The sequence below is a fragment of the Leuresthes tenuis genome, unplaced genomic scaffold, assembly GCF_036924035.1.
Source record: "Leuresthes tenuis unplaced genomic scaffold, fLeuTen1.0.hap1 SCAF_2, whole genome shotgun sequence".
NCBI lineage: Eukaryota > Metazoa > Chordata > Actinopteri > Atheriniformes > Atherinopsidae > Leuresthes > Leuresthes tenuis.
Genome location: NW_027325356.1, coordinates 41,372,645 through 41,396,882, shown reverse-complemented (window position 1 = coordinate 41,396,882; position 24,238 = coordinate 41,372,645). Strand labels below are relative to the sequence as shown.

At 38.2% G+C, this 24,238-nt stretch overlaps 1 protein-coding gene across 2 annotated transcripts in view; it reads right to left on the bottom strand.

Moving 5' to 3' along the window:
- Positions 1-24,238, bottom strand: part of ano1a (anoctamin 1, calcium activated chloride channel a) — a 63,354-nt gene that overhangs the window by 4,161 nt on the left and 34,955 nt on the right. For both annotated transcript variants that reach the window (XM_072381098.1, XM_072381097.1), the window contains 12 exons: positions 23,916-24,001; positions 17,348-17,419; positions 15,513-15,587; positions 10,919-11,120; positions 10,135-10,246; positions 9,852-9,909; positions 8,466-8,566; positions 7,766-7,908; positions 3,896-4,048; positions 2,884-2,936; positions 1,960-2,144; positions 1,675-1,780 (listed from right to left, as the gene is read on the bottom strand). In XM_072381098.1, coding sequence (XP_072237199.1) covers positions 1,675-1,780; positions 1,960-2,144; positions 2,884-2,936; positions 3,896-4,048; positions 7,766-7,908; positions 8,466-8,566; positions 9,852-9,909; positions 10,135-10,246; positions 10,919-11,120; positions 15,513-15,587; positions 17,348-17,419; positions 23,916-24,001 — 1,346 coding nt within the window. The remainder of the gene's footprint in view (positions 1-1,674; positions 1,781-1,959; positions 2,145-2,883; positions 2,937-3,895; positions 4,049-7,765; positions 7,909-8,465; positions 8,567-9,851; positions 9,910-10,134; positions 10,247-10,918; positions 11,121-15,512; positions 15,588-17,347; positions 17,420-23,915; positions 24,002-24,238) is intronic.

The window sequence follows — 24,238 nt, the reverse complement described above, 5'->3', positions numbered from 1 at the left end:
AGAGCAGCCAGTGTTAACCATCATAACCTACCGGTCACTCTGTGTGTAAACAGCTCTGAAAAATTAAGCAAATGCCGGCGTGTCTCTGCGTATAATATCAATGACTGTTTGCTAGGTGTTGGATTAAAAAAGAGGTTCCAACAGACTCCCATGAACCAACTGGTCGAGGCAAAAGGCCGCCATTCTTGCATCTGGTTATGCTGGAGGTTTCTTCCTGTTAAAAGGGTGTTTTTTTTCTCACCGTCGCCTTACGCATACTCAGGACGGGGGATTAAATCTAAGAGAAGTTTCAATGCAATTTGTTGGTTTTGTTAGCTAGACATTTTTTTCTTTTCTTTATTTTTTTAATTGACATTGCATGAAAACGAGCAATTCAGATTTTAATGAATGTGAATAGATAATGATTGCAGTACAACTGTACAGTGAGTACAGTTGGATTATAATTGACTTGAAGTGAACTGAAGAGCCTTAAGATGACATTTATTGTGATTTGGTGCGATATAAATAAAACCGAATTGAATTTAATTGAAAACAGTGTCAACTTTTCTTGAAAATTACAAAGTCAAATTAAATTTATCCCACAAGTCACTGTGATGTCATTAGTGCACATGGTCTCTCTGAATATATTCTCAATATATTGTGTCTCAAAGAGAGACATTTCTATTAAATCAGATTTTAATTTACTGTTTCTAGCTCTAGCTTTTACCCACATGATAATTTATGACCCCACCAAAACCAAGATAGAAATGGTTAAGCTCCAAATACAAGTTTTTAAAGTGGTTATTCAGAAACTCATGGGTAAGGTCATAGTGGCAAAATCCCCCTCCTTCACAAATACCATCAATCAGACCAAGTAACACTGCAGCATTTTAACTTCGGAGTGGATAAAACTGAGCAACAACATGTTTTATTACTTAAAAATAATTTTAGATAGCAGTTTACATTACATGTCTGTAATAAGATGGTAATAGTATTGTAATATGAATATTATATTATTGTATGTAATTATTATATATAATTGTCATGCCTAGTAGTAACAATAGGTCCATTAGGGGTAACAGTCATAGGCAAAATAATTCTTATTGTATAGCAATAATTTAGTATTAATATTGTAACTTGCTAACAATAAGATGCTTAAATTTGTGAAATATTTTGATAAAAATGGTAGCATGGCAACATGGATGAGCTAATGACTCAATAATTAATATCAGATGATGTTTTAAAAATATTTTGGGTTACAAGCAGCAACGTTTAGTATGAAAGAAGTTCAAACTGAGAGTTTCCATATCATAGAACCAAAATTAATCCCTTATGGCCAAACATTGTAAGTTCCAAAGTTATAAAAAAAATGGATATTTGTTAATGCAACCTGTTACCTGTACAAATTAGTTTCTATGTAATAACCATGAATTAGGGCTGCAAACTGACCAATTTTCTGTTTCCAGTTCATTTCATGGTAATTCAGTTGCTGAAACCTATGTCCCTCTATAAAGTGTTATCACACTTAAATCCAAAAAGTCCTTGCTAATATTTTCAAGTTATTTTTCACTTAAAGGATATAAATGTATTAAATATGAGTGACTAATACACATGACAAAAGTGTGCCTGTTTGAAAGCATGCCAATGCATAAAACATGGGTTCTTTGATATTAATATCTGTGTGTTGTTTCAAACCTGAAAAACAATAACAAAGCCGAGGCGAACAGCCAGAATGGCCCAGAATTCCTTGGATAGTTCATAAGGTGAGCTGGACCATGGAGGCTCTCTGTAGTCCTTAAATCTAGATACAGAAACAACAGAGCCTTGACATAATAGATTTCATGTGATGCTTCACAATTTCTGTATTTTCAGTAGTTCACATGAAAATGAAAGTCATCAACACTTATTTAAAATCAACATGCTTCTTTGACTTAGTTCACAGTAAACTTACTAAGTTAATCTAGTAAAATGAAATCTTACCTGCAGATTTCAACCTTGTAGCCAAGGTGCATTGGCTGCAGAGGTGCTGTCCCAGGCTCAAAGTCACTGACGTTGAAATATGACAGAGTGTGATTGACAAAGCCGTGCAGGGTGCCATCAGGGCTGTATGTGTACTGATAAACCAGCCGAGGGATGAAGTCAGAGGTGAAGGCAATGACAAAAGCCTGGGGAGGATAACTGCTCGTCAGTTTACAGTCTTTATGACCTGAGTCTCTGATTTTTTTAGAGGGCAAGTGGCCCTTCAAAGCACGATCAGTGGTTTAATGAGGTCATTTCAGGTTAAACTATGTCTTCTCATGATGTATTGAATTGAATCTAATAATACTTGAATAATTCTTGAACGAGAAAATATTTTGCAGCATAAATAATCATTAACAGTTGCTAGTCATTGTAAAATTCATGATGTATTGCATGGCAATTTACTCGGAAATCGAAATCTTCCCTCAGGACCTCAACAAATTTTACCCAGAATGGTTTCATTTTCATGTGTACAATACATTCAAACCTGTTCTTCATCAGCATAGTTTTATGGAGTCTTGTTGATGTGTGGTAACATAATATATGCTTACAATCTTATATTCCCTGCAGTATACTTTTCCAAACTGTGAAAATGTGGTTCATTTCAGATCACACAGATCAACTAACTTCAAAGCCTTGCTGCTACTAATGTGCATACTGAACTATTTAAAAACTTCCTCTTGCTTATGTGGAATTAGTACAGGATGATGTGATGCTGGTGCTTACAGAAATATAATAGGCAGTGGCTTCCAGCAGCTCGAGATTTGTGCCGATTATTCACTTTTGAAAATCATGGGCACCCTTGTCACTGCAGAGCTGTTTCTAGACTAGATCTGACATGTTTTGAAAGTTCAACTGTGAAGACTGAAAAAAAATAAGACTTACATTAACGATGACCGCGACCTTACTGAGGCCCCTCAAGAGGTTGTACCAGATACCTGAGAATCAGAATAATTGTCATTCAGCTGTAAAAGCAGATACTGTAGAAGGCCAGTAAATAAGATCAACCACAACATTGCAGTAACACTCTTTCCATTGTTGTTATCCCACACCTGATCCAGATAAATTGGGCAACTCATATAACATTCATCAAGCTCTGCAGAAGCCTAGCAATGACCCATTCACTTGAATCAGGTGTGTTGGAGCAAGGGGTTCCAAGGTTAAGAATTAGAAAGCATTGCATTATGGGAACATTATGGGTGGGCTATTAGAAATATTAGGCTCACCTTCATGTCAATCAACCATTACTTGATTACTATTAAAACCAAAATTTTTACGATGTAATGCAACGGCAAGTGAAAACTATTCTGTACTAAATTGGATGCATGTTCAATGCAGTAGAGCAGCAGTGTGTAGGATGATGTAGACAAATTAATCTCTGAATTTGCAGCCTGCAACAAAATGAATACCTTCAACCTCACCCTCTAATTCCAAATGTCTGTGGAGAAATTACAGAGGCCCTCTGGTGAGGCAGTGCTTGTTCTGTGCTACTATAGTAAGATGGTAGTGCAATGTAGGAGACCTCATGGAAGAGGAACTCATGCAGTCTGCAGGGTTAGTTACTCTTTCTGGAGTAACAAAATATGTGTTAGTTGGCATTTGTGAAAATATGGTTTTTAATATTATGTTTAATTTCTGCCAGCAAATCTTCTGAAATATAACACATTGGAACCTTAAAGATGCTCTGATGTCAAAGTGCCACTGCCTTTAACGTCATTACACTGGCATGTTTTGGAAAAACAAATAACCACAGGTATTTGTTTTTCATATATGGATGAAATATGGTTTATTTATTTTGTCTGAAGAAGTGTATTTTCTGTGTCTGAGGCTATACACTGAGGTGAATCCAAGCTTAACTTATGGGATTTATTCTTCAATTTATTTGAGGGTAACATACCAATGTCTTTGGCTTTGGCTGCAATTGGCCTACGCAGCTCCATAACAAACTTCTTGGCATCGAGGCGAATTTCGATGATGTTATTCAGAAGAGCAAAGAGTGGGGCCAGAGGAAAGGAAGCCACAAAAAGAGTCACCATGCCAAACTGGATGACTGATAAGAGATGACAAGACAAATCAATTAGAAACATCACACAGTCTTAGACTTTAGAAGAGACTCACGGTGAACAGTAAAGCACAATGAAGCAGAATGTACTTTTAAAGACCTTTTACCAGATGCTTTTTCTGGTCTAAGATGAGTGTAAACCCTTAAGGAAAAGATGAATAAGGAAAATCCAAGCTATTTAATATTTACTCCTCATTCCTTTCATATGTACAATAGGATTTGTTTGTTACCAGATGCTATTATGTGGAAATAGCAGCAAGTAATGCAAAACAGACAATAGATATTCTGGGGTGAGTTTGTCTTAGAAGGCCAAATAAACCTAGACATAGCTGAGATAAATATTGTATCTTTATGAAAAACAAACAAACAAAAAAACTGCCTGATTATTTCGTTATCTCAACATAACAAAGATTGTTTTCTCGTGATAATTAACTTCAACCTATAAGAGCTGCCACGAACGACTTCCATAGCCACTGGCTGTAGCTGCAGCCTACCGGTACGTTCCACTTTACGTTAGTTTGTTTACGGGCTTCCGGTTAGCAGATGTACCGTGGCAGCACTTGTAGGTTGAAATCAAGACAAACACATTTAATTTGTTATCACATGAAAACGATCTTTATTATATCGAGATAACAAAATAATATGTTTTTTTTTTCACAACTTTGAAATAATAAGTCATTATCACAAGATTACAGTACATATAACAAATTTCCATGGCCGTTCGCGGCTTCCATAAGGTTGAGCTTTGAAATCCAGTCCATTTTTCCCTGAGACAGCTGCTTTGATAGATTGCACTTCATTGGATTTGAACCTGTGACAGATTGGTGACCTGCCACACATTCAGTGACGGTACAGATAACATATTTAAACATTTTTTGGGGTTATCTATAATATAAGAGTCTCCTTCATTTGGCTTAGTACCACAAACCAATATCCTGGGGTATCACACTGTTTTAATAATTCAAAAACTCCAATCAAATAATACCCATCCTTAGATATTTAGGGCAAATGCCCCAGACAAGTAAACATACAAGTTATGAGATACCTATAAATGTTAGGATATTTAGCATTGACCCAAGTCTTTTCTGAATGATTGAAAGTCTATTTTTCATTCTGTCTCCTCAGCAATATTTTGTCTCCATCTGTCTTGAGAAAAAAATAGGGCATGTTAAAAGTTTTGTCTTTGTGTTCAATGGCCATCTTTGTCTCATATTGTACCTGCAGAGTAGCACTGGACAAGCGATTTATCAGAAAAATGCGCCTGCTGCTGACATTCTTAATAAAAAAAATTAATCGATTGGCAGAGCTTCAAAGTCATTATATATGTAATGTACATTCTGTACATGTTGACTTTGTTCCATCCAATTATTGACTGAAGTAATGCAAAAGCTTTAGTCAATACACATTACTTTAAAAGCTTAATCAATACTCTTGGAAGTTAAGTGAAACAATGCTCTCAGAGAAATGACTCTGATGTTCAGTGTTCAAATACTTGGTCACACCTGACTGACTTTACAAAGCAATTCAAAGGGATTTTGTATTGTAACTATTTGTTCCAGGTACTATTCAGTCTTTGTTCAATTTGCAACATGCAAGTGAAGCAAATAAAAAATCATGTAAGGAATTTAATTACATTTGAATGATTTCACAAAAATAATCATAATTATTTGTTTAAAACTTGTTGTTTTAAACAAATTATTAAATTAAATTCAATTTTATTTATATAGCCGCAAATTACAACAATTGTCATCTCAAGGCACTTAAGTAATAAAGTCCAATTCAAGCCAATTGGAATGCAATTCATTGTAATCATAATCCAATTCTTTCATATAGAGCCAATTCAAAAATTTATATCCTAGCTAAGGAAACCAACAGATTGGACCGAAACGTGTCTTCAGTCCAATCTCCCGTCCTGAGCCTGAGGGACTGTGGAAAGGAACGACTCCCTTTTAACAGGAAGAAACCAGACTCAGGAAGGGTGGCCATCCGCCTCGACCAGCTAGTGTTTGAGAAGACAGAAAAGAGGGAAAAAAGGGGGGAAAAACACCTCTAAATAGTGCTTTATAAAATTAGATGTGGATGATTGCCATTCAAATTTGGGTTGTTCCCTCAGAATTTGATTTTCTTTTTCTCAGGAAAAATTAATACTTAATGTAAAATATTATGTACCAGTATTTATTTATTTTTTCTATTTTCATTCACTCATTCATTTATTTAGCTTATGGCAGGAGTGCACAATTAGTGCCTTGAAGAGTCTACAGCCAGTTATGGAGCCAGTAATGTATTCATTCTGCCATTCACCAATGCTTTAAATGGGGACAATGGTGTTTAAAGACAAAATTATTACTATCATCAAATGCATTTTAATAATACTTACACTGTTTTGTACCCTGTGAATTTCTGCATTATCAAATGTTAAATATAAAGTAATACATCATTAGGTTGTGAGACTGTGGCATAAGGCAGGTTTCTATTCACAAACAAAGCAAATTTGAGGTGATCTTTTGAAAAGAGTTTGAAAATAAAGTGTGATTAAGACACATTTCCACTTACTGGTTTGATGGGAATAACAACTGTGGTGGACATCCACAAGAAGAAAACAGAGAAATACCTTGTATGTCAAGTAATTTTATTACCATGTCATATTAGAAAATATTTGTGGGTAATGCGACGCTACTGTTTGCAAGGTCAGACAGGATTTGCAAGGTTGTTTTCATTCCCCCTAATATGTATCAAATCTTCTTTGAAACTGGCAAAAACCACCTCAAGTGACCGTATGAAAGTTGTTTATCTATTTTTTTTCTGAGCTTTAGTGGAAGATTTTCTCATTTTTACCGTTTTTGGTTGCCTTTTTCTTGACGTCTTTCTCTTTCTACATCAAAAACAGCAAATAGAAATCTGGCTGCACAAGTGTTTTAGTGCTGGAAAGTTCTTTGCAAACTACACTGGAAACTTCCATTGAAAACAAAGATGCACTTTATATGACCCAACGGTCAGTTTTACCAAACCTCAGACATTTTACATGCAGCTGCAGATAAACTGCATGACAAAACGCTGGTGTCTGGGTAAAGTAGCTTTTCTCATCTCTAACTAAGGTTGGGATATTAGGTTATACAATAAGCCAGAGGCTCATGTTGTAGTGTTCAATGTTAAGATCTCATTCCCTCATATGGAACATGTGGATCAACAGCTTTGTTAGTGCATCAAACATCAGTTAGGGGGCTACAACAGCAATGAGCTCTGAACAGCTTCCAGAACACTTCTACCCACTTATCTTTATTAAACACACACGTACATGCAATTATCTCTCAAGCACATGAAGAATTATCTAGCCAGAGGTACCACATCATTGATATTTTGCACAATGCGAAATTTAAGTTTTATTAGATTAAAGGTCTCGTTTTTTTTAGGAAGATTAGTATGCCAGTTACAGTAGTTCATCAAATTGCACTAAAATGAATGGACATTTACAAAGTAAAGTAATAGTCCAACATAAAGTGGGATCAAACTTATTGTCCGTTTACTAGTACATAGATGGTGTGCATTGGTGATTAGTTTGAAGTGGTCACATCCATTATTATTGCTAGCTTTCTCCTTAACATTACCATGCAAGCTTTTCTCAAGCATCACCTTTGGATAAGGCTAATAGACTCATAGAAAAGATTAACTTAAAGACTTTTCCTAAGGCAAGTTGGGAAGACTTACTCATTTCCATGTAGTCAGAGTTGATGCCAGCAAAAGGACACAAGAAGTGGTCTTTCTCATGGCGCTGCAGACTTTTGTTTAACTCCTCCTCTTCTCTGGAGTCCATCTCTGACTTTCTTTTCCGGAGTAGTTTCTTAAGCTTTCTGAACATATCAACATGACAGAAATGATATTTTCAGCTCTGTAAAAGCTTGATCTATTCTTAGTTAACATAACATTCAGAAACAGTTTTGGTAAATGTGGTAAACTTTTTTAATTTGTGATATCTTTTCTAACATGTTGATTATTGGAACCAAAGTCATAATACATTGATTTGAATATCCAATATTTTTGGACTCATTACTGTATGCATACTCATGATGGAATTTAGAACTATGCTTTTGGGATATTATATGATAAAGAAAAAGCTCCAAACAAACTGTAGAGTACATCTCTCATACTGTGCACACTATGAGAAAGTCAGAGAAAAGCGTATAATTGACTGTAAGAGTTCAGTCAAGTACTGTCTGGTTACCAGGTAAGTGTGTTCTGAAAACCAGACAGGCTTTTAAACCATCCTTCTCAAGGGCAAGTTCAACTGAGTAGGTGTGCATGATGTATTTTGTGACTCACTAAATAAGGATGTGCTGTTCAGCTCGTCTGCTGTGTCCTGGGTGTATGTATGATTGAACATGTCGCACAATCTCTAGTTTGTACTCACGGAATGCCAATCTCAAACAGGTTGTTCTGGATCAGCTGCTTGCCTAGCATGGTGATGCACAACTGGATACACAGCTCCATGAGGCAGCCTGCATGGGCACACTGGAGGAAGGAGAAATATTGAAAAGGGAAGCGGCAATGACACTTCAGCAGGAGAACAAGCTAAGGAGCAGTTAAAAGAGCCAACAGAGGGGAGTGGAAAGTGAAGTTAGAATAAGTGTTCTTTTATGATCTTGTTTTTTCTTTATCTTTGCTGTTGATGTGCCGCTCAGTTGTTGTTTGTTTACTTGTGTGTTTTCTACAAATAAAAAAGTTGATCACAAAAAAAGTGCAAGTAGTGACAGCTGACCAAGGTGGATAAAAAAAAGAAAAAAATTAATTAATTAAATATCCTTTAAGTTTCATGTTTTAAATGATCAACAAAGTGTGCTTATAAAATAAAAACCTCTTAAAAAGTAAAAGTGAAAGTCAAGTCTGTAACAGCGACTGTGAGATGATGTCTATGGACTGCAGGTCAATCTGATTTTTGTGACAAAGGGCCATTTTCTTTCTCCGTTATGGAACTCCAGAGCAAAGTTTTTTTTTCATAACCTGATATGTAAAACCTTAGAAAATTATTTTCTCTTTATTAATGTGACTATGTAGAACTGATATAATGAAACAAATAATGGGGGGGCTGGACACTATCCTCGCTGTCATTGGGCAAGAGGCAGGGTACACTCACACTCACTCCTACGGACAATTTAGAGTCACCAATTAACCTAACAGGCATGTTTTCAGACGATAGGAGGAAGCCGGAGTATTCGGAGAGAACCCATGCATAGATGTGGAGAACATGCAAACTCCACACAGAAATCCGAGCTGTGATTTGAACCTGGAACCCTCCTGCTGTGAGGCGACAGTACTAACCACCACAACACCGTGCAGCCTTGAAATAAACTAAATATATCTTAGACAATAAAATAGTTCAATAGTTATCTCAGAGGACTTTTTCTAAAAGCATATTTATTTCCCAGACCATGTCATTTTGATTTCTTGTTTTAAAATAAAGAGGTATAAGTATCTGAGTCAGACAGCAGCAGCACCATTCCTAATTCCCCATTATTTGATGTGTGAGAGTGTATGTCACAAGAAGAGTGTATCTTCAATGCAAAGAATGAAGAAAAATCCTTTACAAATAAGTGGAGGCATCTTAAAGAGGACTCATTACCGCTGTGAATTGGCACTGTGACCTTTCCTGACTGAATGACTTGTTTTCATACAACCAGTCACAGTGTTGCACTGTTGACAAGTATTTATTTATTGAGGCATTCATTCAAACTGAAATTGCATTCTGTGAGAAACAGAACTTGTTAGTCCACAACTTCTTAGACAAACTGTGAATTACCTCTTCCATTCTGTAGGAACCAACAACATACAAGTACTTCCCAGGTCGTCCAACAAGCCTGTAAACACAGAAATATATCAATCCTATGCTTTTAGTCAGAGGGGGAAATGTGGAAGTATAGAGTATGGTCATGACCCTTTTAATGTACACAGTTAAACATATTGTACACTAGATGACCTTTTTCAGATGAAGTTTCTCATAAATGTCAAATTTTTATAAGAGAACATAACAATAACGTTAAGAATTAACATAACCATCATCCCATATGAGGTTACTGCTTTACCTGCCCCTGAAAAAGGCCAAGTAGACAATTGGTGTAAAGGCATTGACGAACTTCAAGATGAAAGTTTTAAAAATGAGACGCTCTTCAAAACTCTTGTCTGTCTTTGGAACCTCTGAAAGAGACAAAATATGCGACAAATTCACCCAGTAGTTATATTTGCTTTTTTTTTTTTTGTACATGACACCATAAGAGCGAGCAATTCATGAGATACAGTTCCTATTTGTTCTGTTTTATTAGATAAAGTTAAATAAAATGTATGACATTCTACAATGGAATTTAAAGTTAGCATAAGTTGTAACAAGACAAACAAACTGAGCTTTGTACATTTATCTATTGATCATACCAGAAAAATAAGAAACAGCAACAGCAAAGTCCGAGGTGTAATCTGAAAGTTATCTATTTTTACTTATAGTTTGGAGGACAGTGCCATTGCAGCTTTAAATGATCACTGCTCACCCGTTGAAACATATATAAGGAGCTTGAAAGTTTGATACATGCAAGTTGCCAAACATTTTGTTGTAGCCTTTTGAAAATGTTTTGTTTTTATTCCATAAAAAAATTTAATTTCACTACTGTTCTCAACATTTTCAAAAATGACATCTTCACCCTAAAAATGACAAAGCATCATGAATGTCAGTCTTTGCTGAGAAAATAAAAAATCACAGTATGCAAAAGACACCAAATAAACATACAAGGTTTACTTTCCACTCTGCAGTACGAAAGTAAGGTTTAGTGAAAGGATCAATCCTGTCCTTTAAAAGGTTAACAACTCTGTATGCCTTACCCAGTGTGGTGAGCCAGCGGGCAATGATGGCATAGATTTCATCTAAGATGATGATGATGATGAGGTTTATGACAGCAGCAGTGCCTTTGACAGTGGCTCGGATGTTGGACTTTGCTACAGGGTAGTTGCTCATGTGCAGCGCTGCCTTAATGCTGATTCGATACAGGATGACGCCAAAGACAATGACAAATGTCACAGTTACCTAAAGGAAAGGAGAGCATAGAGAAGACGCACTCTAACAATCAGCTGAACTTCTGACAAAACAACGCTAGAAAGACAATTGAAAAATCATAACAGCTGAGACAGTAATTTGCAGATAAAGTCCCTGTTTTGATAAAGTAATAACTGTGATACGATGAAGACCAAAGTATGTGGGTATGAACCTGGTAATCATTATTGTTGCTCTGCTTTTGCAACAAAAAATTCTCTTTACATATGGCTACATGCAACTGGAACTGGGCTGGGTTTAAAAAGGTTGAAAACCATGGCCTTGGATTTGAAAGAGCTGATATTCATCCCAGCCGTTTCACATTCAGCTGCGGACCGCGCCAATGCGTGCTGAATGTCTTCGTTTGAAGAAGCCAACAGAAGGACTACACCTCCATGAAAATCACAAACAGGATTGATCACAAGGGTAGCCCTGGTGGAGTCCAAAATGCACTGTAAATGAGTTTGACTTTATGCAAGAATGCAGACTATTATACAGGGACCGGGTAGCACATAAAAGGGATTCTGGTAACCCTCAGCACCCCACACAGAATCCCGAGGGTAACACAGTCATAAGCCATTTCCAAGTCAGCAAAACACATGTAGACTGGATGATCAAACTCCCATGATCCCCTCTGTAACTCTGCAAGGGTAAAAACCTGGTCCACTGTTCCTGGTCAAAAACCACTCTGCTCCTCCTGAATCTGAGGTCCGACAATCGGTTGGAGCCCCCTCTCTAACACTCTGGAGTAAACTTTCCCAGGGAAGGTGAGTAGTGTGATCTCCTAGTAGTTGGAACACACTCTCCACTCCACAGGTGTTGTCCCAGACTGCCATGCAACAATGAAGAGGTGTGTCAGCAAAGACAGCCCCATCATGCATCTAAGGGTGAATCTAGTCCACCCCCAGCACTTTAATGTCAGGAACCTTTTTTTTTCCATTTCAACTTTATTCTCCACATCAAAACCATTTATACTGACAGATGAGCTTTTTCTGAAAGCTCAACCCTATCCCACTCACCTCCACACCAAGATGGCATCCATACGAAACACTCAACCACATAAAATAAAAAGACTCAAACCAGTATGATCGTAACAGTACCCTGGATATCCAGCATAAGAGAAGTGGAGGAGAGAGGAAAGGGAAAAAGAGAAAAGAGAATGATGGGTTATGTAAAACGCAGGCTCCTAATATGACTTATGAACTGTGACCAGGTTTTGTCATATTTATCCTCTAACCCTCCTATTGTATTTTTTCTAATTCTAAACCCAGCATTTCCTCTCTAATCCAGTGAACATGGGCAGGTTCTTTCCCTTTCAGTTCTGCAATATTAGACGACATGCATGCAACGATGCATACTATATCACATTTCTGTGGATGTGGGACAACAGCAGCTTTTCCTGGTATTGCTGAAAGTGACTGAAAAATTGAAGACCAGAAACCATACAAAGCTGGACATGACCAAAACATGAGTCCCAAGGACACAGTGGAATATTGACATCAGGGACAGTCTGGTGTTAAATTGAATCAGTCTGTGCCTGATACAAAGAGAGGATGTGTGTTTATGTTGTATGGCAACTTTCCAGAGGTCTTCTGATATAGTTTCTCAGATTTCTCCTTCCCATGCTGCTCTGGTTTTATCCCATGTATGTTTGCCAGAACATCATTGAGGTCAACTGGAAGTCCTTCTCCATGGCCTAACAGTATTCCTCCCACACCCGTGTTTTAGCTTCAGCAACCACCAATGCTGCAACCCTTTAAGCCACTCGGAAGGTACCTGTCAGCTGCTTCAGGTGACCCCCGTGACAACCAAGCCTGAAAGGCCTCCTTCTTCAGCTTGATGGCTTTAATTAACCACTGGCGTCCACCAGCAGGTCCTCCAGTTACCGCTGCAACAGGCACCGTCAACCTTGGGGCGACAGCTAATGGAAGCTGCACCTGCAATGTAGGTCCTGAACATGGTCCATTCAGATTCCATGTCCCCAACCTACCCTGGTATGTGAGAAAAATTCTCCCAGAGGTGTGAATTAAAGGCCTTGCAGACAGGGGCCTGTGCCAGACATTTCCAGTTCACACTCACTAATGGTTTGGGCCCCCCCCAGCGGATCCAACTCACCACCTGGTGGTGATCAGTTGACAGCTCTGCTCCTCTCTTCATCCGAGTGTACAAACATATGTACAGACAACAGTCACAACCTTTCCTCTTGCGACTTGTAGTAACAGTGAGGCACCCTTCTGGCTCACTAGGGAGAAATCCAACCCGGAGGTGATCAGCCAGGGGCTGCCTCGCTCCATGGGCAACTGCAGAGTCTGGGAGAGAGTCCAGTCCTTCTCTGGGAGTTTGGTTCCAGAGCTGACGTTATGGGTGGATGTGAGCCCAACTATATCTAGTTGGTACCACTCCACCTCACACACAAGCTCAGGCTCTCTCCCTGCCAGCAAAGTGACATTCCACGTCCCAAGAGTCAGTTTGCAACCAGGGGACAAGCACATTCGGCCTTTGCCTGATGCCCAGCTAATATGGCACCTGATCTCCAATTTCCTCCCCGAGAGTGGTGGGCTCATGTGGTGGTGACTTCCTGATTAATGGTGAGTACCAGAGGGATGCCCCCGATTCCCATTTCCGGATGAGGTGATTTTAATAGTGATTTTCCTAGTCTGCCCAATTTGCCAGGGGCTAAGACCCCCGACAACAGAGCTCTCAGGATCACGGGGATACTGAAATCCCTCCACCATGTTATGGTGGTCATCAGTACAAAGGAGGGTATGCTTTTTCTATATTTTTGCACCAGTGATAAAACAGCTTTAGTTTTTAAGGTTATCAACATAACAAGGTAAATATTAAGGCCAAACTGGGATATTTTCCTGATATTGTGATACAAGGAACAAAATATTTTCTCTATCATTACTTTAACCACAAAAGCATACTTGTTGCCAGTGTATTATAATTGATCTTCTGCTCCTAACAGACTGGCAAGCACAGACCACAATTAGCAGAAACTAATTTCAAAGTGCAAATCCTCCTTTCCTTTCCTTTCCTTTCCTACTCCCTTCACAGAGGAGTTTTTACATGTACCCCATGGATACAGCTGGATGGAGCTTGGGAAAAGAGCATTTGGGTATTCAGCACCATCTGATTGGAATTTTGTACAGAATGTTTTAAAAGTCAAAGATCTGATCTCTTTGAGTGCTTTTAAATCCAAATTGAAAGATCTAGAAAAGGTGTTGTTGTTTTAGCTGATGTTGTTGTTGATTTCATGATTTGTATTGTACCTTTGTACTTTTAGCATTTTTATTGACATTATCTGTTGTAATGTTATCTGAATGTCTTGTGTCTATTTTGGTTGACATGTTCTTTGTTTGTGCTGCTGTTCTGTCTTGGCCAGGACTCCCTTGAAAAAGAGTTTTTTAATCTCAATGTGACCTTTTTTCCTGGTTAAATAAAGGTTAAATAAAAAATAAATAAAAATACATTGGACTCTAAAGAATGAGCAGGAGCCAGCTCTCTGTTTTTTTTTCAAGAGAGGAGCTGCTGGCTCTAAGGACAAATACACATGGACTAAGACACAGCATATTGGCAGAGCTGAAGAGGAGATATGGAGGCTGCAAGGTTGGTACTAGGTTAAAGGCTCGGCTAGTGAAAAACCGGAGGCGTTTTAAACCTTCAGTTCCCTCCATAATAATAGGAAATGTGAACTTGCTGCCATATAAGATGGACGAGCTGTCCGCTTTGGAAAAGCAGCGGATTTACTGGGAGTGCAACTTGTTCATCCTCGTGGAGATGTGACTAATGGACAGCATACCAGATGTGGAGAAAGCAAACATACTGAACCAATTCTTCAACCACTCCACAACCCCCCCCCCCCTCAATGCAGCCCCCCTGGACAACAAGCGGGAGTAGATAAGCAACACAAAGCAGCTGTATAAGAAGGCCCAGAGCAGACTGTATTCACTGTTATCAGTAGGCAGCGACAGGCTTCTCCTCTCTAAGAGCAGGACCAACAGACTGAAAAAGTTCAACTCGTCATTGGGGGGTGAGGGGGGTGGGCAAATGAATGGAGGACACAGTTAGCCAAGTTAGCCATCAGTTAGCCCTACCAACCAGACAATTCCGTGCACTAAGAACATTACCGTGCAATACTATACAATGACTTTTTTTTTGCGTGCACTATATGTTATATAGTGTATACTCCAACAATACCATAACATGCTTGCTAATTTATATTTACTATTCTCTTTTACTATGGGTGTATTTGGGTATATGGTGCTGCACTGCTGCTGAAGCCTTAATTTCCCAGAGGGAACCTCTCAAGGGATCAATAAGGTTCTATCCATCTATATATCTAGGAGTTGATGACAGAAGTGCTGTGAGACTGTTGAAACTCACCATGAAGAGCATCATGACCACAGTAGTTATGTAAGCTGGCAGTCTGTCTGTACATGTCAGCTTCACCTTCTCATCCTAAAAGACAAAGACACATGTGCGCACGCACGCACACACACACATAAGTGCACACGGACACACAACCATACACGTTAGGAACTGAGGATATTTAAAACATCTTCAGCTGTGTGTTAGACCTGTGTAGAACAGATTTCTTTTCATCCCACTGCCTCATATCCTTCAGTAACATCTCTTTATGCCCTGGGTGCACAGTAGCACACACCACACAACATATAAATATAAATATATATATATATGAACACTGCAGCTCTGGTGGAGCACAGCTAATGCTGCCCTGAGCCGTCATGTCACATTCAAGTCAACGGAAAATAAGGTCAGCATGCTCAGGGAACTGTGTGTTTATTTGATGAAAAAGGAGATACGACCTTGGACAACAGGCTGAAGGCTAATAATCAGCATTAACAAGCACAACTCTGAAACTTCTCAGAAGGGGCATCTCACATTGAATATGGTCTCTTCATCCTCAGTGCCTTTTGCTTTATAAAAACATGGCTCAGTGTTTCATTAGCACGTTCACTTCAAGATGCTGATTAAGCTGTAATTCATTTGGATTCTACACAAGTTAAAGCTGCTGTTCCTGAGAGCTGTCAGTTCCTGGTAGACTGTGTATGTTTCATGGTGGCTGTTTGTGTGTAACTGTATGTGTATGCTTAGGGGGGAGAAAATGTTAAACAATACTTTGGCTTGAACAGTTTACCACTTTACCTACTGGTAAATGTTATAGCCTGTTCTATACTTGCTATAGTTGCTTTAGTTCCTAGGGACCTGTCTTTTATATGCCCTGTATCATTTTTATGTGTAACATCTGGGTATTTTGTGGCATTATCTTGGATCCCCATCAAAATTAATGTATCAGTAATGAGTTAATTGAAATTCCTCTTAACAGCAAGAATTTATCTGATGTAAGATTACCATAGGCACATTCTGTAATGTGACCCTTCGTCCACCCAGTAGTGAGGGAAATCAAGGAGGGATGTGGCTTAATTGTGTGGATGACAAGCTAAAATGGATCAAGAAAAGGGTTTTTTGAATGGCAAGTTTGTCTTCAAAACCCTGCCAGAAGGTTCTCTCGACAAGACCAAAGTTATCTGCCGTTACTGTCGAGTTTAATTACGTTATCACTGGAGTATGGCAAGTCTTAAATATCATTTGGTATCAAAACACATGGCTGATGCAGAGATTCCCACTCAGAGATTCCCACTTAGACACAGTTACAATGTGTACGATTATCTTCTTAAAGAGTAAATGTTACATGTGAAAGAATGTTATATTCAGGTTATCATGCCCTTCTGCTATTGCTTGTTGGGCTTGAGTTTGTGAAGATAAGCTTTCAGGATTTTTTTTTTGTTGAGAATCCTGAAGAATGTTCTGGACAGAATTTGTCATGAGAATTTGTTTTGGATTGTTGCAAGAATGAATATAATGTGCATTTGCAATTAATCATAAGTTAACTATGGAAAATCAATTACACATTTTTCAGAAAGTTTTGCATGCTCTTTTAAAAACCTGGCAACTTCTGGTTTTGGCAGCTTTCTGTGTGTGAATATGAACCAAGATCAAAAGTGAAATATTCTTCAAAATATTATTAAATACACAAACAATGGAAGTAAGTCACAAAAGTTGGTTCTGAAAGTTGTAAAAGTGACTTTCAAAGTCTAATTTCCTCAGATAGCGTGACCACTCACTCAAGCCCCATCACAGGACCAAGCAGGTAGGCATTAAAAAGAGCTAAAAGGGTATCATCACATCAGTCTTACCCTCGGGGCTGATTGATCCTGTCTCATAGTCTTTTGCATAACCCGGAGCTCATACTCTGCTCGGTTGTGATCCTGCAAGAGAAACCATTTTCCTTGTTACATTTACAGACACTGCTGTTTTATCTTTTTTTTAGCAGTAAGTGGGTAGCCAGTGTCGCCAGGTGGGAAATGTAGCATTAGAGACATAAAATCATCGCATTTTGAGGGAAATGATCGTACACCCGTCATAACCAAAATAACGAGTCTATTGATGCGCTATAGTCACTCTAGTGTTGAAAAGCGTCTGGCAGGCTCACGGCTTTGCGTCAGCAACCCCACAGGTAGGTTAAATGTGGGTTAGGTTAAACCCCACGTTAGGTTAAATGAGCCATATCATGAGGCCTGGAGGCCACCTGTTAGGAACTTCAGAGGCAAATACTTGAACGTCACTCGTAGCTCACATAGAAAAGCACGGCTGGCTTGAAACTTGTCACATGGAAATGGAAATGCCTTCAGGGTTCACAAAAAAAAATCCGACAGACAGTTACGACAGGCTGATTACAACCGATTACAACTACACATTCAAAGAATGATCAAATGATCGTATATTTAGCCTTTTTCGGGATTATTGATCGTACATCGTACACAAGGCAAAATTATTGTACAAATACGATAATTATCGTACACCTGGCAACACTGAGTGGGTAAGACATAAAAGAACAGAGAAGATCTCACATGATCCTAGAATGGAGAAAGGAATAAAAGGATTGATAGATATCAGTGCATTTACTTACCATGAAAGGACTAAGTGGAGCTATTCAAAACCAAGCTGTAGTATTTCGTTAAAATAATAAAGCTGCACCCACCCAGGATAAAAATTCAGCGAATGGAAACTCAAATTAGAAAAAGTGTGTCTCCTAGGTGTGTTAATCAAGTTACATTTTTCCAGTAAAGATTTTTCTTTAAGAACTTTGATAATATGAAAATAGAAACTATGACGCTGACTGAGATCACAACACAAGTGCTGACAATCTGCTGAAAACAATGTGCAGTGGGGGGAGCAGCTTCAGTCAACCAGATGAGATATTTTTATGGAGTTTGTGTGAGGTTATGAAGAATGACAGTAGTGTTAGCAGATGTGACCAAAATACCAAAAATAGGCTGATATCTATTTGATTACAATTAGTAGAAACAATGTATGTTGGGTAACATCTGAATTTATTTTGATAATATGAGTCTTCCTTCCATCTAATTGTTAAATATTTCATAGAGCAATTTATACAAGCTGTTTGGAGTAATTGGTATTGCTGTCAAATAATCCTTTCAGGTTGAGGAATATAGTTACGATCATGTAATATGCAGTCAGAAGTAAATGGATGGGTGCCCATGTTATTACAGTTTGCAGTGAACCCGGAGAAATGAGAAGGATAAGACTGAGGGTTAAATAATCACTTTTGGCCTAAATGTCCATGTGTCAAGTTAATGTAGAGGCAGACAAAGTGAAAAAAAGAGCTTAGGATAGCTTACGAAAATACCTAAATGCAGTTAAAGCTGCCTAGACAGAGCAAATAATGATCTTTCACATACAAATTTTATGAGGATTGATATTTCGAGCCATTTCAAATTCTCAGTCACAGTTTTGAAGCATGTATTTTTTTATGAATTCTGGACCCTCTTTAAAAACGCGGTGCTATATGATTCCCCTATTTCGCTGACATGAACAACATGATGGCAAGCAGCTATTTACTGCTGATAATAGATACATCTGTAGGACGCATCATAAGATTAAGAAAATATGTTTGGAGGAATTTGTAAGGACTTTGGAATAGACGACTGTAGAGCAAAGAGAACCACACTTGCACTAGCTGAGGATCTGGAGTGGTGAAGCTACAGATGTTTGAGTTATATCCCATCACAGATACTTTGTCTAAGGTATTCCAATAAAATTGTTTAATGGAGAATAGATTATACATATATATGAAAATAAGCTTTCACATAGCTCTTAGATGTACAGCTAAAACATAGCTCATTTATAGCTATTACAATAATATATCACTCCATTATCAAGATTGAAAAACTTTAAACAGTAAACAAAAAGCCACAAAGGTCAAAGACATTACACGCTGCTCATCCTCACCCTAATTTATTTACTGAAAGCAGAGTTATTACTGTTGAATAAAAATAAATGAGCATTGCTTTGCGTATTGCAGCATCAAAACCAACAGTTTTTCCCTTTTCTTTCATGAAGGGTCTTTCCAATGCCGTTGATGATGGAAAGACTAAATCTTGTTTTCTTAAAGTTTGGAGACTTCAACCAGCTTTCATCATCATGACTACCATTATTTACTGTTATGCGTAATCCTTTTACTCATTTAGAAATTTTCCTAAGCAAAAATGACTATTTACGCGGACCCCAGGAATGATTTATTAAAAGTTTTCCTATCTCTGGTCTGCTGTTAAATGCTTAATGCTGCTGTGAGCTTACAATTTTCCCCAACACAACTTTCAAATTAGAAAATGATATTTTGGTTCCGTTGAAGGTGATATGGATTCTGGGAAAACAAACTAAAATATTGTTGAGAAATACATGTATCTGACACATCAAAGTCTCCCCAGTCAAAATGACCAACTAGACACCATCAGGCTAATAGTAAACTGAAGAAATGTGCTAGGACCTTTCAACTGTATACAGACCATATTTTAATATCCCACTCTTTGGGCAGAAAAGTTTTTTTTTTTTTGCTTCAGTTGATCAATGAGTACCAAAACATTTTCATGTGAATTATATCAAGCCATTTGCAAAGCTTATTCTTTGGTAGAATGTGCCACTTTCCATGCTGAGAGACTTGATTTCTTTTAAAACATTTTTGAAAATGAATAAAAGAAACAATGGCAAGGAAAAACAAAGACAAGAGCAATGAGTCAAAAGTGTCCCATCAGGCTGTAAGCCATCAATAGGCAAAAACATTGACAGCAAGACTGCTGAATGACTGCACTAAGAAGAGACCACAGCATCAGGATGAACCTTGGAGCAGCAGAGAGGAGCTTCAGCTAAAATATCATACACTACCAAAGCAACAAGGAGGATGTTAAGTAAGAAGACCTGCAGAAAATTGTTAGGCACCTTGAGGGATAGAGGTGTTAGGTAACAGAAGCCACAGCACATATCTAAAAAGAGTGTCAGCTTGAATTTAAGTGAATTTAAAATGAAGCAAATCAAATCCAAACCTTATGCTCCTCCTGTAAAATACATCACACACATAAAAACATAGGGAGAAGATGTCAGTGTGCTGTCAGTATCTTAGGATAAAAACATGTCACTTTTAGACTTACAGACACAAGATTATACAAACAAAAGGACAGCACTGTTTTATTTCATTATGATTAAACACAGAACATCCAGTACTGATGGCAGACTCTTAGATGTACAGTATGTGTGGGAATATCTTTGTTGAGGGCTGACTCACCACTCAGTACACAGCAAAGACAATGGAGGTTGTGATGGTAAATTTTATGTCTCAGGACTGACAGACTCTCCAATCCACATTAACCATTTGTATCACCCAGACACGCTAATTGTTTTAAACTATTTACCTCTTAATTAACACTCAGACAAGATAATTGTTTTAACCTCCTGTTTCTTAATTATCATCAAGACTGCATCCTGCCCCCCCTGGAGATGTTGTTACACATCTAAAGAACAAAGCCCCCTCCTTAGGTATAAATGCTCTGTATTTCTTTTGTTTGTATCTCTTCATACCATTGCCGCTGAATGGTGTGGACTGATCTTTTTCCTTGCAACGAAGAATAGAAACTTAGCCGGCCGGCAGAAAAAGTAAAGTTCTCTATTTCATTGCTCATCAGAGGTATTAGGAAGGAAGCGATTAAAAACTTCCATTACAAGGTACATGCATATTCATTTAGGTTGGCAAGCCTTTTTACACTGTGTAAGTATTCTTAACTTGAGAGCAATACAAACACTGGGCTTCGTGCAAGAACCACTTGTACGAACAGATTTGTTCTTAAATCGTGCGTACGAGTGATTTAAGAGAACTTGTACATTCACCAATTTTTTCGTTTTTTGAGTTTTCTTTGAGGTACAAACAGAATTCACGAGAGATCCAGTCGTAGGAGTTACGTAAAATAGTCCGCTAAATTGTATATTTAATTACTTTTAAGATATCATAAATAAACATATACATTAGCCCCATAATTATGTTGACATTATTCGGTTTGACTAATTGAAGGTTATTTGACTCTGTATATAACAAGGTCAATGGGAAGTGTAAACAGCTGGGTCCGTGTATTTGACGGCCAACCAATTTTCCTTTTGACATTGAAAAAATAAAATCGTGAAACAAGCCGATGTGAACAGATTATTTGTGGACGTATGTTCTGATTTGACTGTTTAAAATCATACATCATACATAAAATCTGTTTTTATCTGGAAATAGGAACTCCATGACATCCACACCAGGCACACTACTGTTCACCATGCCCTGTCTGTGTATCTGCGCGAGGACGTCTCTGGATTTTTCAGAACCTGCACAGTGAGTCTCCTTAAGTAACTAACATATACTACTGTGTATTTGTTTAGTCTACCCATACAGTTTCCATCTATGCTCTGTTTTCTTTCTCCTCATTACAAAGGAACTTCAAGTTTTCCTGACTAAATATTTTATAATCAATTGCGTCATGAATTTTAAGTTGTTAGTCAGATGGTTTTAAGTATACCAACTCAACATCTTTGACTAATCTGGACTTAAAATAATGACACAACACAAACTAATAAACAATGAGTTTTGTTAACATAAAAATGATGGAATAAGTTCTGTGAACTTATAACTGTAGTTTGAAAACTTGAAACTTTACGTCATAGTAAATGATAATAATTGAGTTGCCTTAATAGAAAACTATAAGTCATATTAACCGCAAATATTTGAGTTGACTTTATGAGCACTTTAAATGAACTGTTATCAAAAGTTAGAAGTAGCATGTAATCCAAACTTTTATGTTCTGGAAAAATTTGACTTTTAAAAATTGAGGCAATCGATTGGCTCAATTTTTTTTGAGTCCTTGTAACTTATTCGGGTTTACAGTGTGCAGTCAGGCTCTTGGAAGAGAGCATGTGTTCCGAGACCATGTAGATATCTTTGTGGAGACAGACAAATGGCTGACATCGCTATTTAGATTGCCAAGGACTGCATTGCTGCAAATATGCAGCTTGCTAAAGCCTCAACCTCAGAGAGAAAAACACAGATCTAACCCAATTCCACCACACGTCCAGGTCCTCACCACCCTTGGATTTTTGGCCACGGGAACCTTTCAGACGGAGATTGGAGACAGATCGGGTGTGTCCCAGTCCTCTGTGAGTCGTGCGCTCCCCTTGATCATCAACGCTCTCAGTTTATCACCCATGGTACATCAAATTCCCATACACCGCTTTCCAACAAGAACAAATTAAGAGGGACTTTCATGCCATGCCACACATATTCTCCAGGTGTTCGAGGCTATGCTTTAGCCTCCTGGCTATTGCCCCCCCCCCCACCAATCCTGTTTGTACTTAAGGCGGCAAACATCGCCGATACATCGACATTGTCCCCCCACCCGATTTTGCACGGGTTTAGTTGCAGTCATCGAGCGCCTGGTCATGGTGAGAAGTTTTTTATTTTTTATTTTTAAGCCATTTTCATATCAAACCATTTCTTCTTTATTTCTGTGACATTACGAACAACAGGTGACACGGAATTAACTCGTAATTGCTTTCTTCGCTTTAGCAGGTCTGGTAATTCCACTGCTGACACTGCTAAAAATGACAGATTTTCCTTTTTGGATCTCTGAAAGCAGAACTTTAATCTCAGAGCCCGTAAAGTTGTTCTCTTTGCGCCTTGATGCCATTCTCGTGAATTAACACTTCCTGGCACAGGAGAGAGGAAGCATGGCCTTATATGGTATTATTTTGGGCGTGGAGTATGCAAATTTACTATCCTCGTGCACATGCACTTAAAAACGCACGGGTGGGATTCATCATGTTTATGCAAGTCGTTTACACAGTATTTTCCGAAGTTGCGAGCGTTTGTTGAATCTGACGTGGCGTGTTCATACGCAAAAAGTGAGAGAAATTTTGAAAAAGAAAACGAATATGTTCTTGCATGAGGCCCATTGTCCATAATAATAAATCTATTGTTCCAAGTGATTGCTGAGGGGTGAAAATATGCTGCATATTTGCCTCAAGGTGGAGCCCTTATTGCATTACCATTTCTACCCTGCAATCTATTGATAGCTTCAGTATTATGTTCTTCAGACACACAAGACTGAATATATGGCAGCAATTAAAATCTTATTTGTTACTCCATGTCTCAAAATGAACCAACCGCCTGAGGCACACGAAGAAGAGGTCAAACTGTAAGTTGTAGTTCACAATTTTCTATGCCTGAAGGCTTATATGGTAGATCTACCTCTGACTTTTTTTCCAAACCAGACATGTCAAAACACATCTGTTCTGACACAGCCTGTCACCAGTTGTCACCTAACACTGCAAATGGGGAAAAAGTATTGAAATACTTATGCATTTGTGGGTTTATCTCACCTCCTCCTCCTCGCCGAAGCCTGTCAGGTCCCAGGCATAGTTGAGCCGCATCTGTCGCCTCTTCCAGTGCTCCATGAACAGAACGGCTACATAAGCACGTACAAACAGAAAACTGAATACAGACTCAAAATCAGATCAGATGGTTTCTGAACTCTTATCCCTGACTCTTACACTCTTATGCATGCCCCTACTTCTCTCCTCTATGAATGAAAATAGATAATAACTGCAATAACTGCATAACATTTTCATTTAATTCCCGCAAGATTAAGTACAAGTATACACATTCTGTACATACTAGGAGCAATCAACAGCTGAGAAGTTAC